The 13,371-nt window shown below is 46.5% G+C and overlaps 1 protein-coding gene across 1 annotated transcript; it reads left to right on the top strand.

Annotated features, from left to right (window-relative positions):
- Positions 1 to 1,799: 1,799 nt before the first annotated feature.
- Positions 1,800 to 8,016, top strand: MNX1 (motor neuron and pancreas homeobox 1). The gene is made up of 3 exons (XM_074272104.1): positions 1,800 to 2,670; positions 5,849 to 6,009; positions 6,807 to 8,016. The coding sequence occupies exons 1-3, from the start codon at positions 2,013 to 2,015 to the stop codon at positions 7,149 to 7,151; spliced, it is 1,164 nt and encodes a 387-aa protein (XP_074128205.1). The 5' UTR covers positions 1,800 to 2,012; the 3' UTR covers positions 7,152 to 8,016.
- Positions 8,017 to 13,371: the final 5,355 nt, after the last annotated feature.

The raw sequence follows: 13,371 nt of genomic DNA on the forward strand, positions 1-13,371 counted from the left end.
CTTCCCTAGAGATAGACCAACTTATTCTAGAACGAAGTTTCCCAAGCCCCTCCCCCACCCTCCTCTTGCCTTCTAGAGCTTCTAGAGATTGACTCTTGACACCTAGATCCACTATCCCTGCAGCTCCCTAATCAGCCCTTGAGAACTACAGGTACCCGATTAGGTGTGAGAGCCTTCTCCCTTTACCGCGCCTCCCCAGCATCTTTTTTACGAAGAGGAAGAGTTCGGGCGAGATGGAAAACATGTATGATTTTCCATTTGTTTCTGTGTATTATCCGCGGGAACTGAAAACCTTTAGTGCAGTGTTGTTGAAAGCCTTGCAAGCGAAGTTAGCTTTTCCAGGCACCGCAAAAATGGGGATCAGCGGCTGCTGGGATCTGCCTGGGAGAAAATGGGGAAGGAGGAGGGAACCCGCAGCTCGAAGCTGCTGAGCTGGAAGTAAGATGCTAAAATTAAAAATAAAAAAAAAAAAAAAAAAAAAAATATATATATATATATAAAATAACTTTTATTATTCTCAAAACTCCCCACGGAAAATTATTTAATCCGCAAAGGGCTTGGATCCATGAATGAAGATTTTCTACTCCGACCCCTTGACCCCAAAATTAGTTAACTGGGCTTTACGCTTAGCAATATAATTTTTTTTTTTAGCAAAACGGTGTGATTTCGAGTTTGGAGAAAAATTTCACGCCCTAATCTTTGACTAGGAAGAGGGCGGGGGATGGGGGTGGGAGTAGAGAGGGGAGGGAAGAGGGGCTTGATGGAAAGAGAACCTCACTTACGCCACCAAAAAGAGGTCCAGGTTTTCAATTTCTTTAAAGAAACGCCTTATCTCGGGTGCCCGTGTGTGTGTGTGTGTGTGTGTGTGTGTGTGTGTGTGTGTGTGTGTGTTCCCATGTACACGCGTTGGGTGTATATACGCATGGAAATCCTTTTCAATCTGCTCATTATTTACACCGGCCTTCTGCAGAATCCTAACATTTAAAAGACCTGACTGATTTGGGCACTCTGCTCGGTTTGATGCTCGGAGAGTCGATTGCTAAACTTGTGGCTCACCACACCGTCAGAGAACCCGGGTCCGAATCTCTATTCCGCTACTTATTAGCTGTGTGACCTTGGGCAAGTGACTTCTCTCTGAGCCTCGCTTCCTCAGTTGAAAAATGAAGGATTGGGACTTTATGATTTCTAAGGTCTTTCCAACTTCAGATCTATGAATGGAGTCCAATGGTGCACAACCGCCGCCTCCGAAACCTTCTCACCACAAGGCCGGAGTGGAAACCAGCGGGCTGCGTTCGGACGCTTCTCTGCTCGTTTTCTTTTCTTTCTGGGTTACTAACTCTTTCCCCCTGCCCCCTTCCCAGCATTCGATTAAGGAAATCTCTTAGGACCGAGCAGAGAGAGCCTTTCCCTTTAACCTGGCCGGGGGTGGGGCAGAGAGTGAGTAGGAGGAAGGAGGGGGGGACGAGGGTGGGACCCCGACACCAAAGACATTGACAGGTGTTCTGCCTGGCCAATCCTCGGGGCCGGACCAGAGCACCACCACCCCCAAGGGTTTCGTCTCTTCCTGAGCTGCCAATGAGCGACCGAGCTGAGCCTACAAGTGGGAAGAGTTGGGAGCCTGGGTTCTTACTATCGCGGGAGCGACATTTTGCGGTGGTTACTTCAGGGGATTGAGTGAAAAGCCTCTTGGCTCTCTCGGACAGACCAGGTGCAGAAGAATTTGTGTCCTCGGGGGCTGAGCGAGTCGTGTGCCCGGGCGTACTGCGTCCTGGGCTGGGAGGGAGGGAGGGCTGTGTTAGACAATGGTCATTCTGGTCTGATTTGCCAATAGCTTATTTTCTTATTAGAAAAATCGAGAGATTTTTCACCATCACCCTAAGAATAAGACTATCCCAGCGCTGCCGCTATCACTTAAAAAAAAAAAAAAAAAGCAAAACAAAACAAAGAGAAAATCCCAAACGCTTCGAAAGATAATATATATCTATATCTATATCTATATCCAAAAAGAACTGATGGAAAAATCCAAAAATTTCCGGATCGATGCTCTTCTAGCAGTCGACCCCCCGAAAGCTGCTTCGGCACAGACTTCTCCGCTGGCTCTGGTCACGTCTCTCTCCGCCTCGGCGGCCACATCTGGCAATAGCAGCAGCAGCGGGGGGAGCAGCAGCGGCGGCGGCGGCAGCAGCAGCAGCAGCAGCAGCTGCAGCCCCCCTTCCTCTGAGCACCACACCGGCAGCTCGGACTGCCTGAGGACGGAGAGCCCGTCCCCGCCTCGGATCCTCGCCGCCCACTGCGGGCTGGTGCCCAAGCCAGGTTTTCTGAGCAGCGGCAGCGGCGCCGCTGGCCATCACCACCACCACCCCAGTGCCGCCGCTGCGGCCGCTGCAGCCGCCGCAGCCGGAGGGATGGCCCTGGGCTTGCACCCGGCGCAGGGCGGAGCGGGGATCCCCACCCAAGCGGCTCTCTACGGTCATCCCATGTACAGCTACTCGGCCGCGGCGCTGGCCGGTCAGCACCCGGCTCTGTCTTACTCCTACTCCCAGGTGCAAGGGGCCCACCCCACCCACCCCGCAGATCCCATCAAACTCAGCGCCGGCACCTTCCAGCTCGACCAGTGGCTCAGGGCGTCCACTGCGGGCATGATCTTGCCCAAAATGCCCGATTTTAACTGTGAGTATCCGAGAGGGAATGGGACAATGGCGCGGGCTGGCTAGGGAAAAGGAGGACTGAGAGATGGGGAAAGCAGGTGGGAAAGAAAAATCAAATCTTGGGGTGAGGGGAGAAACTGAGGTTAGACTCCGGGCATAATTACCCTGTACCATAAGATCCCAGAGAGACAGAGAATGAAAGAGTCTCGGATTCGTAGGGCCTGTGATAAACTTACCCAGATTATAGATATTCAGCGATATTCAAAACCAAGTCATTAAAATGGCAACCCACTAGTCCTTTTTCTTCTTGTTGGTTGGTTGGTTTTTTCCTTGAAAAGTGAGAAAAGCAGGTGAGACTCGAGTCTGGGATGATTAACTATGAGGAGTGGGGAAGCACCCCTAAATAACATTAACAAGCACACAGGGCTGTGTGGACTGGTATCCATGAATAAGGTTTCCTTGCGAAAGTGGGCCCCTATAGTGCATGCAGGCTTTTATGGAGGAAAACCCTGATAGGTGGGATCCCAGGCCCTGAAGGACGGACAGGGCCCACAGGTTTCCAAGTACTACAGGGACTCCTAGCTTTGGCCTAATGCTGCAGATGCCGGTCTAGTTCTTAGGTGCTTTGGAGGGAGGGGATTGGTTCAGGGCGAGAAGTACTTTCATCTGACTGGGCCGGAAATAAATTTCTGGAGTGGAGACCATACTTTCCCTAACTCACCCAGATCCGCTGAAACAATTTGAGCAGCCTGTGCCAGCTGCGAGTCTGAGCCCCAGGGACTGAGCAAACAGCCCAGAGTTAGAGACCGAGAGATCTGGGCAGTGGTGAAGGTCCCAGTCCTAGACTCCAAGCAGCTCGAACCTCGGGCCGCCACTCTCCCCCTTCTAGGCCGAGGGAATAGACTGGATAGATTTTTTTTTTTTTTTTTTAATCGCCTCTGCAGATCCGTTGCTCAGATGGCTAGTTTTCTAGCGGACATGGCAAAGTCTTAACCACTAGGGTGTAGTTTACTTAGCCCCCTGCCAGAAGGATAGGAAGGTGTATACGTATTTATTTATTTTTTTTTTTTCCGGCGGCCGTACGCCTAAACAAAAAGGTCCCATTGTTTTCTTCTGAATGGGCTTGTTTAGACTAGGGAGATGTAGACCTGAGGAAAAGAGGGAAAAAAAAAAAAAAAAAAAAAGAAAAGTAGAACGTGCCAGAATTCTGCCTTCTTTTCAGAGAAGCTTGGTTGTAACTGAACTGAGAAGGGTAGTAATAATGGAGACTAGGGGGAAAAAATCACAAGACAGTGAGAAAATCTCAACTGGGTTACTATTTGTTCACCGGACACTAGTCCCTTTTCCCCCTGGCCCTTTTAACAGGTTAGCTCCAAATGAGGTAATAAAACCGCTTTCTCCTACCACTTTTTCCTGCATGATTCGAAGATTTTTAGTCTTTTGAGGTGGCAGCAGCCCTTTTTTGTTTCCTTTCTAAACGCAAAAGAAGAGACAGTGAACTCCAAGAAATGGAAAAGAGCAGCCAGTTATGTTGGAGGCAGCAACCTTCAAATCCCCAAATGCCTAGTTCAATACCTTTTTTTTTTTTTAATTCGTACACCTTAAAAAAAAAAATACTATGGAGCTCCTTTTCCTATATACGTTTCCCATTTGTATCTGTGTTTTCCTACATTGGAGATATTTAATCTTGGTGGTTGAGGTGATGGTGGTCGTGGTGAGAATTGATATCTTTCATACAGAACCACTAAAATCATAAATTTTGGACTCTTGAGGGAGCTCTGAAGTTTTCATTAAAATCTATATTAATGAGAGGTAAAAACCACTAATCATGTAATTTCTCCTCCAATTAGTTAGGGTAGGAGTATCTCCCGCAAACCTGTCTGGGAGTTTTTCTTTCCAGCATGGATTCTCCAGCACTCCTCCTATACCTCCATCTTTGGTCCCTAATGATCTAAATTAAACAAAATTTAAAAATAAAAGCATCCTCCCACTTTATGGTCAGAAAACACAATTCAAATATAATCCTGAAAAGCTAGTGAAGGGATTGAAACTGATTCCAAGAGATACTTCCTTCTTTGATTGTTGGAAACTTGTTTCGTTTACTCTAAGTAGCTTTTGTCATCCCCCTTCCATTGCAATTTCTCAAGTGGTCCCTTCGGAGCTCCACTTTAATTAAAGTTCTAATGTATTGTCAAGTTGGGAATTCGGAGCCTTGTGTAACTAAAGCGGGGGGCGTGGACCTTTTTAAATAAAGCAAATTGTCACTCCCGAGGGAGACTGAGCTCATCCCACCCCGATCCCCAGGCCTTTTTCTTTTCTTGCCTTTCTTTTCCCCCTTTTCTTTTATTGTCTACCACTTGTCGGGCTCCTGGGAAATCAAGGGGAGTCTCATTTTGAGGTCATAAAATTCCCTGTGATGTAACCGTGCGAAATTATGTAAATAAAACCGCTGTTTCAAATAGCCAGTTAAGCCTGTCAGCACCGACAGGTTGGGTCTTTAATTTGTGTAATGAGAGTTCAACAGAAAGGGCCTTTTTTTTTACACCTCCTCCCTTCCTGGGCCCATACACCTCTTTAATACTCAAAGAGGGGGGTAATGGATTTTATTTTTGATGGGGGGGGGTGGAAAACAGTGAATGTAACCGGATAGTATAGAGCCCAGAGCTTTATTTGGGAAGGTAGAGTTGTGTCCCCCAACTGTTTTGAGTTTTCTCTCGTCTGGATCTTTGCCCCATGGGATGAGAAAGGGTATATAAATGTGTTTTTGAGTAAACGTGATGGAGAATTAGGGAGTGACTGGTTTCTGTACCTCCCTTCTGGCTCTTCAGAATATTCTCTCAAAGCCACCTGCAAGATGTCAGAACCCCCAGGCACAGAGAAATATGACTAAAGATTTGCCGATTTTTTTTTTTTTAATCTCAGCCTTGAGTCCCGATGGCTTCGAGCTGCTAGCAGGAAATAGCTTCAGGTCCTTAGAGAATGAGTAAAGAGTGAGAGCAAGAATTGAAAGCACAGAAGAGGAGCTAGTCAGCCTTGTGCTCTCTGAGCTCGACGCCTGCATTGGAAGACTTAACTGAATATTTATTGCTCCGAGCTTTTGTTGGTTTTGGGGAAGGAAGGAATGGAGTTCTTCTGAGACCCCTTATCACTTCCTTCTTCTATTGATTGTCTTCTGCCCCTCCCTACCTTGTTCTTTGTAGCCCAGGCACAGTCTAATCTTCTGGGGAAATGCCGGCGACCCCGAACTGCCTTCACCAGTCAGCAGCTGCTGGAACTGGAACACCAATTCAAGCTCAACAAATATCTATCCCGTCCCAAGCGCTTCGAAGTGGCCACGTCGCTGATGCTCACTGAGACCCAGGTAGCCACTTCAGATTTTCCCACTTCACTGTCCTTCCTTCTACCTTGGCGCAGAGTTCCCTCAGGTGCCCTCCTCCCCCTTCATTGCTGCATGTTGACAAGCTCTTGCTTTTCCCCTAAGTTTAGAGAGAGCGCTTCCTTTTAGGCTGTCTCCCTGAATGCCAAGCAGGCTCACATTTGGTTCTGTTCCTCTCCCACTCTGCTGAGTGAAAACAGTAGTCTGGAGGTCCTTTCCTCTAACTGTATAGCCCTGAAATTTGCTTTCTCCTCTGGGAACGGGGGTGTTCTTATTTAACATGTATTGGACCTCCTGCCATCTAGGAGAGAGGAAATTTGGAACACAAAGTTTTGCAAGGGTCAATGTTGAAAAACTATCTATGCATATGTTTTGAAAATAAAAAGCTTCAATAAAAAAAAAAAGAAAGATGTTCTAACAGAATAGCTTGTGGTGAGGTGGGGGTGGTGGTGGTGGTGGTGAATAATTAAGAGAAAGGAAAGAGTTGAGGGCCAAAGTCACCACAAGGCAGGTGTATGATGGAAGAAAGGTAGTTTGTCCCAGGTCAAGTTTTCAGTGAAAATGGATTGGGGGAGGGGAGTGAAGGAAGGAGATGACGTGGATCGGGTTCTAGCTATTAACAAGAGAGCTCTGAGGACTCAGATTTGCTTTGGGGTAAGAAAGTTAAAGCCACAGCCGCAAATCCTAAATCACCTGGGAAGGAAGCTTTCCAAGAAAGGAAGTGGTAGGGAGAGCCCGAAGTGGCTCTGCTAACCCTGGGGCCTTCTGTTTCTCTACTGCAGGTGAAAATTTGGTTCCAGAACAGGAGGATGAAATGGAAACGTAGCAAAAAAGCCAAGGAACAGGCGGCGCAGGAGGCTGAGAAGCAGAAGGGAGGGGCGGGGAAAGGTGGAGGACCAGAGGAAAAGGAAGAAGACCTGCTGCTTCCCTCAGATAAGAACAGCAGCCGCCGCCTGCGGGACTTGAGGGACAGTGACCCAGAGGAGGAAGAGGACGACGACGATGAGGAGGAAAGCCATTTCTCCTACAAGAACAATAATGCGGCCCATTCCTCCGATTGCTCCTCTGAGGATGACTCTCCGCACACAAGAACCACAGGACCCGGGCATCAGCCCCCGTCCCAGTGAAGAGGCTCCTCGGCCTGCTGGGGTGGGGAAGTTGGAGAGAAGGGGATGACTTTAATCTCCCAACTCCCCTATCCCACAGAGCGTCCTCCAACTTCATTTGGACCTGGCCATATCAGGGACTTAGGAAGCTGACGCACTCCTTGCATTCAGCAATCTGCAACCTTGATTTTTTTTTTTTTTTTTTTTTTTTTTTTGACCAGAAGCGGACGGGAGAGTAGGGGAGGGAGAAAGGAAGGATTGTTCTTTCCTTGACTGCCTGCCTCATCCCTGCTTCCCAGTCCTCACCTCCACTTTCTATCTCCTCGCCTTCCCTCGAGCTATCCCCGGGGGATTGTAGCCCAGAGTTGGCTTGCAGGAGAATTGGTAAATCCAGCTGCTGCCACTGACGGATGAAGATCTGGGGACTCCCCAACATTACACCCCCACTACCTGAAAATCCCGGCAATTTTGGTCAGTTTCGGCTACAGAGCTTCTGCTGCTGTTGAAATGAACGAAAGAAGGAAACCCAGGGGAATGTTCAAACTTGAATCTTTTTGTTTTTTCCTTTGGCTTTTATTTAATTTCGTTGTGGTGGTTGAGTAAGTGGGGGGTGAGAGTGAGATGTTGAGGAGTCCCATGATACATCGGAGACCTTCTCATCTCTGCACCTGGTAGAGAAAACTTACCACACAGTGTTAAGTGACATTTAAAACTTGAACCGTGGAACCGCTGTTCTTTTGCCGAGTATTGAAAATGTTTTGTGCTTATTATGTATCATGAGAAAAAACAAAACTTTATGTCATGATCGTTCAAACTGCTGGAAATCTCAAGATTGTACTGTCTTTATTTTTGTATATTGTATTTATAAAAAAAGATACCTCTACTTATGCATGCTAAATTATTATTTAGCTCCTCCCATCGTCCATGATGGAATGTAAAATAAATTGGTTTTATACTAGATCTGAGTGTAAATCTGGATTTTTTTTTTTTAAAGAACGTGATCCAATTCAGTTCAACAAACTTATTAAGCACCTCTTTTATTCCCAGCCAGAATTCCCAGATCAGAATTTCAACTTTTTTGTGTCGACACATGCCCCCATCTCAGCACAAAATATATATGTATATATATTAATAAGAGCTTTTTATTTTTCAAAATATCTGCAAGGATGGTTTTCAACATTCACCCTTGCAACACCTTGTGTTCCATATTTTTCTCCCTCTCTCTCTCTCCCCCCTCCCCTAGACAGCAAGTAATCAATATAGGTTAAATATTTGCAACAGAATATTTTAATAAAATAATTAAATTTAATACATAATAGCTTACTAGATAACTTAAATTTTATAAAAGGGATTAAAATGCATATTATTACAAAGGAGACCAAATGTTTAAGAAGTTATCAATATATTAAAATACAAAAAAAACCCGAGTTCTCTGGCCCCAGGTTACAAACCTCCTTACTGAAGAGACAAAGATAAAACCACAACAGACGTTGGGCCATGTTATCAGTACTTGATTCGAACATACCAAGGGTCACAACTTCAGCCTCTATTGTGTAAAGTTCTTTTGTGTATTGAATTGGTGTGTGAGGGTGAGAAAAGGGTGGATGAAATCAGAATTGCAAACTAAGATAAAAGCTTAGAGATACATCCCAGAGCTAAACTATGCTTCAGAGGAAATCCTTAGGCACTAGCTTAGGTATCTACCTGCTTCAGTTAGCTTTCCGAAAGGGAAGTAAGCAATTTAGAGTTGTTCCGGCATCTGTTAGTTAACTGAACTGGATAAGCCAAAGGAGTTAAACGTGGATCCAGAGTGACTATTCCCTTTTGTAATCTCTCTCTCTCTCTCTCTCTCTCTCTCTCTCTCTCTCTCTCTCTCTCTCTCTCTCTCTCTCTCTCTCTCTCTCTCATTTGAGTGTTTCTCTAGTCCTTTGAGTTTTTCAGAATTGTTTGAAAGTCATTAAAGTAAGCCTCAGTATTATATATATTTTTGTCCCTTTCATGCTTTTCTGAAGATAATTATCCTCTATTAAGTTTATAATGTTTAATAGATTTTTCCTATCCCTTGCACCTTTTCCTCCCTTTCCCTTTGCCTAGCCAGTAATAACTGGCTTCCAGCTCTGTGCAAATTCGCAGGCGAACAAACGTGAGGAGAGCCAATCAAACTGCAGAAACATTTCACACTGGAGCTGCAATGGCTTTGGATTAATAAACCTCTGCAATGTGTCTCATCAATCACACAGGGGCTGCAGAAGGGCGGCTGGCCATGTGCTATGCACATGGAGGACAGAAACCCTGGATCAAAAAGCCTGTGGTTGCTATTGCAGCGGTTCTCAGTCCAAACTACTGCCCCAAACTAGTGCCAGCTTGGAATCCCTAAGTAGCGTTGAGAGCAAGACCAGGAAAGAGCTGAGAAGCCTGAAAAGAGCTCAGTCGTCTTCTTCACTCTACATGGGAGAAAGAGATCTAATGCAGAGCCTAGAATTGAGTCAGATCTGCTGTTTACTAGTTCTGTGACTGGGACAAGCTTCTGTCTCAGTCTGGGGCTTTATTTCCTCTTCTGTGTGTATGTATGTATATGTATATGTATATGTATATGTATATGTATATGTATATGTTGTCCTTTCCTCATCTCTGTGTGTGTATGTATACACACACACACACACAGATGAGGAAAGGACAACCCACTCATTTATGTGTATATTATGTGTATGAGTGGGTTGGATCTTAGATGAACTTTTGAGTTCCCTTCCAGCACAAGGGATTCTGCAGTAGGAAAACGTCGGCCTCTTTAGCAATGTCGAAGGGAAGGGAGGGGAGAAAATACAGGTGGCTTTCCTTCCTTTCTACGCACTTGCGTGTCCAGCAGCTGCCACCTCCCAGCCTCCTCGGGGTTGATGAATGAGTTCAGGAGGGTTTGGTATTTCATTTGGGTGATTACAGGCCAGGCTAGCCCAACGGCTCATCTACCTGGCGAGATTAATATCTTCTGTGGCAGCTCATTATCACCCCGCGCTCCTTCCAGAAAACCAATCGTGGCCAAAGCAAAGGAGGATGGAGGAGGGGAGGGGCGTCGGGGGAGAGAGGTGAGAAAGAGTGGGGAAAGAAAGCGCTATTACAATGGCCTCAGGGTCCAAAGGTGCTTTGAGGTAAAGTGGGCCGGCAGTTGCACTGATCTCAGGCCGGAAGAAGCTAGGCTGTTGGAGAGTGGCGCGGTTCAGCAATTCCTAGCAGAGGGAGAAGTGCAGAAATCAACGCTCCGAGGGAGGGAAAGGTGTATATAAGTCTAGAAGTCTTTAGTGGGAGTTCCGCAGCCCCCTTCAAACACTCTCCGCAAAAACAAAATAAAACATCACAACGACATACACTGTTGGTGTACACTCAAGCCCATATATCATAAATTTTGTAATGCCGGATAAAGGTGAATCTGAAGCAAAATCACATCTGGGGCTATTTCTCCCCCCAGGCCTATCCCACCGGGATTTCTCCTTCTGTAGATATGGCCATAGTGCAAATGGCCAGGCCTCGGAAGGGAAGAGCAATAGGGTGGGGCGGAGAGGTCAGCATCGGGAAAAGAAACTATTAATTACATCCCGCCCGAGGCCCGACGACCTTGCGTTCCGGGCTTCTTTGAGAACCCCCCTCCTCCGAAGAAGCTACGACGCCCCTCTTTACCCTCCCCTGGAGACCCCAATCTCCTCCCACACGACCAGAGGGACCCTCTGCGATATCATCCTTCGGGACTTTCTAGCGGCTCTCGGTGTTGGCGATTTCTCTTGAGCTGAAAGGCTACAAATCGACCTTTTTTTTTTTTTTTTTAATGAGTCACCCCCCAGACCCAGGTCCCAGACCCAGTTCTCACACCGCAGACTCCAAGCTGAAAGGCCACATCCCGTGATCAGGGCCGAGCACCGGGCCCGGAGTTCTCGGGTTGGACTGCATTAGGAAAGGCGTGGGGCTAGGCCGGGCAGCCCCAGTGTCTTTAGCCAGCTGCTTAATCGCAGCGGAATTTATCTCGCTAATAAATTTAATGATCAATTCGTTCTTGTCACTGCAGCTCTTCCCCAAATCAATTATAGCAAATTTAAATATAATCACTGGCTCATCCTCACCCACTCGGGGCCACGACGAACAATTCATTCCAGCTAATGAATGACTGCGTGTCCCTGCTCTCCTCTGCCTCCCCCGCCGCCCTCCCCGGCTTCGTGCCCAGTGGGGGCTGGCTCGGCTGCAGCTCTCTGGCTGATGGAACCGAGCTGAGCAAGGCCTGGGTGTCGGAAAACGGGGTGGTTCTCCACGATCCCTTGGGGTACCATAGCTTTCTCCTACCGCAGGGCCTGATTCCCAATACACCAAAAGCCGAGTCTATGCAGCTCAAGCAAGGCTACTACCCTCCGCCCAAATTAATGCAATTATTAAGATAATTGATTTTCCATCTTCTTCCCCCAAGACAGATATCTTAAAAAACCATGTAAGCAATTCCCGAGCTAATCAAACAACGATCTGCAAGCTTCCTTTAAGTCTGGCAATCCAAGGGGTCCGAGTCGAATTGTTCCCCGTCTTTTTTTTTTTTTTTTTTTTTAACATCTCCATCGGTGACTGTACGGGTGAGCGAAATAGAGATCTGTCATCCCCTTGCCAAAAAGGCGACTTCCCGAGGCTATCAGCCTACTGTCCTGGAAGCTGATCAAATCCAATAGACAATGATGCAGTCCCCGCCTACTCCGGTTCCCTCGGACTTTTCTAAGAACTGAGATCTTCTGTCTTGCCCTTCTTGGAAAGCTGGCCTTCCCTCCTCCCCCTTCTCTCTCTCTCTCCTTCCTCCATGATGCATCTTGTGTGTCTACATATATTCGTTGAAATAAAGCTTTTAATGCTAAATAAAGACCAACTTCTGCTCTCCTTCAAAATAAAAACAATACGGTCTCTACTCTCCCCCCTCCCCTTTAAACAAAGACTTGGATGTTCGTGACATGTGGAACCTAGGTCCCAGATTGGGGAAAAGGAGAGTTATTGCTTATAATCGAGAAAACATACACAGCCCTTCTGCTTTCTTCAGGTGTCGCGAATCCAAATTGTAAACTGTGAAGCTTAAACTTGTTTACAAGAAGGAAACATGCATATTAGTTCAGTTTGGGCCCTTCCCTGCACGCTTAACGAGGGGATACCCCAATATAAAGCCATCGGCTTAAATTTCTTCTTTGAAGACAAGCAAAAAAGTGGTTCAGTACTCAACCTTTTGGGGAGTGGGGAAGGGAGGAAGGCAGGTGAAAAGCCAAATAAATCGCATTTCACGTGATGGACATCAGGGAAGGAAGGGTTGCTTTGGATTCCCCTAGAGGGATGCTTTGCCGCTTCCTCCTTCTTTTCCGAGGTACCTAGAAAATATCTGTCCGGACTAGGCCGGGGTCCCGCGGGGAGGGGAACAAAATCCGGGGTCTCGACTTCTAGTCGAACAATGGGATCAGTAAGCAGGGGAAGAAATCAAAATCACAACAAGGTGGGGGACCTTTCTACTGAAAAATAAATAACGTTCCTAAGTAAGGCGAATATTACTCTTCCAAGTTCTTCAAGTGGACAGCTCCCTGGTATTGAAGAAGATCAGAAGAGCAGTAATTTAGGGATTGTAATACTACGTGTGTGTGTTTGTGTGTGTGTGTTCTATCAACGACCGGGGGAAATCACCTAGCAGGACATAGGCGCACTACTCCTGGTCTCTGTATCAAAGTCCTGCTGGTGTATTGTGTCTCCCTCAATAAAACTAATCCCTTTAAAGGTGTAACCTCTAACAAGAATGCTGCAGTGTTCCAGACTACAAGGGCAAATATGTTTTTCAGATTCCGTTTTTATGGTCGGATTAAAGTTTATTTTCCATAATAGGGCACCTAATAAAACTCATAAAGCTCTGTCAGTCCTCCAGCTGGTGGCCTCATTTAACACTTTCACTTCATAAATCATTTTACAACTTGCCAGGTGTTTCCAAAACTAGAAGCAACCAAAAAAAAAAAAAAAAAGCCCATCAAAAACCCACCCTCACAGAACCTTAAATCTATTGCAAATCTGTCTATAGCTTTTCAAACCTAGTAAGAGACATAAACCATCGGTGTCCTTCTACCCTTTCTGGGGTTGGATGTCGTGGGAGAAGGGTGGAGCCCTAATATGGGGGTGGTACTGGGAACGACACCTTGCTAGGCGCGATAACTACTCTCAGAGTCCAATCCTCCCTCCTGGCGGCTGTGTAATA

Source organism: Sminthopsis crassicaudata, chromosome 5, assembly GCF_048593235.1.
Source record: "Sminthopsis crassicaudata isolate SCR6 chromosome 5, ASM4859323v1, whole genome shotgun sequence".
Lineage (NCBI taxonomy): Eukaryota > Metazoa > Chordata > Mammalia > Dasyuromorphia > Dasyuridae > Sminthopsis > Sminthopsis crassicaudata.

What these genes read in the sequence shown, in the direction of transcription:
- MNX1 (XM_074272104.1), top strand. Translation starts at nt 2,013, where the DNA reads ATGGAAAAATCCAAAAATTTCCGGATCGATGCTCTTCTAGCAGTCGAC. An exon ending in CAAAATGCCCGATTTTAACT is followed by an intron (nt 2,671 to 5,848) that starts GTGAGTATCCGA and finishes TGTTCTTTGTAG; the next exon opens with CCCAGGCACAGTCTAATCTT. An exon ending in TGATGCTCACTGAGACCCAG is followed by an intron (nt 6,010 to 6,806) that starts GTAGCCACTTCA and finishes TCTCTACTGCAG; the next exon opens with GTGAAAATTTGGTTCCAGAA.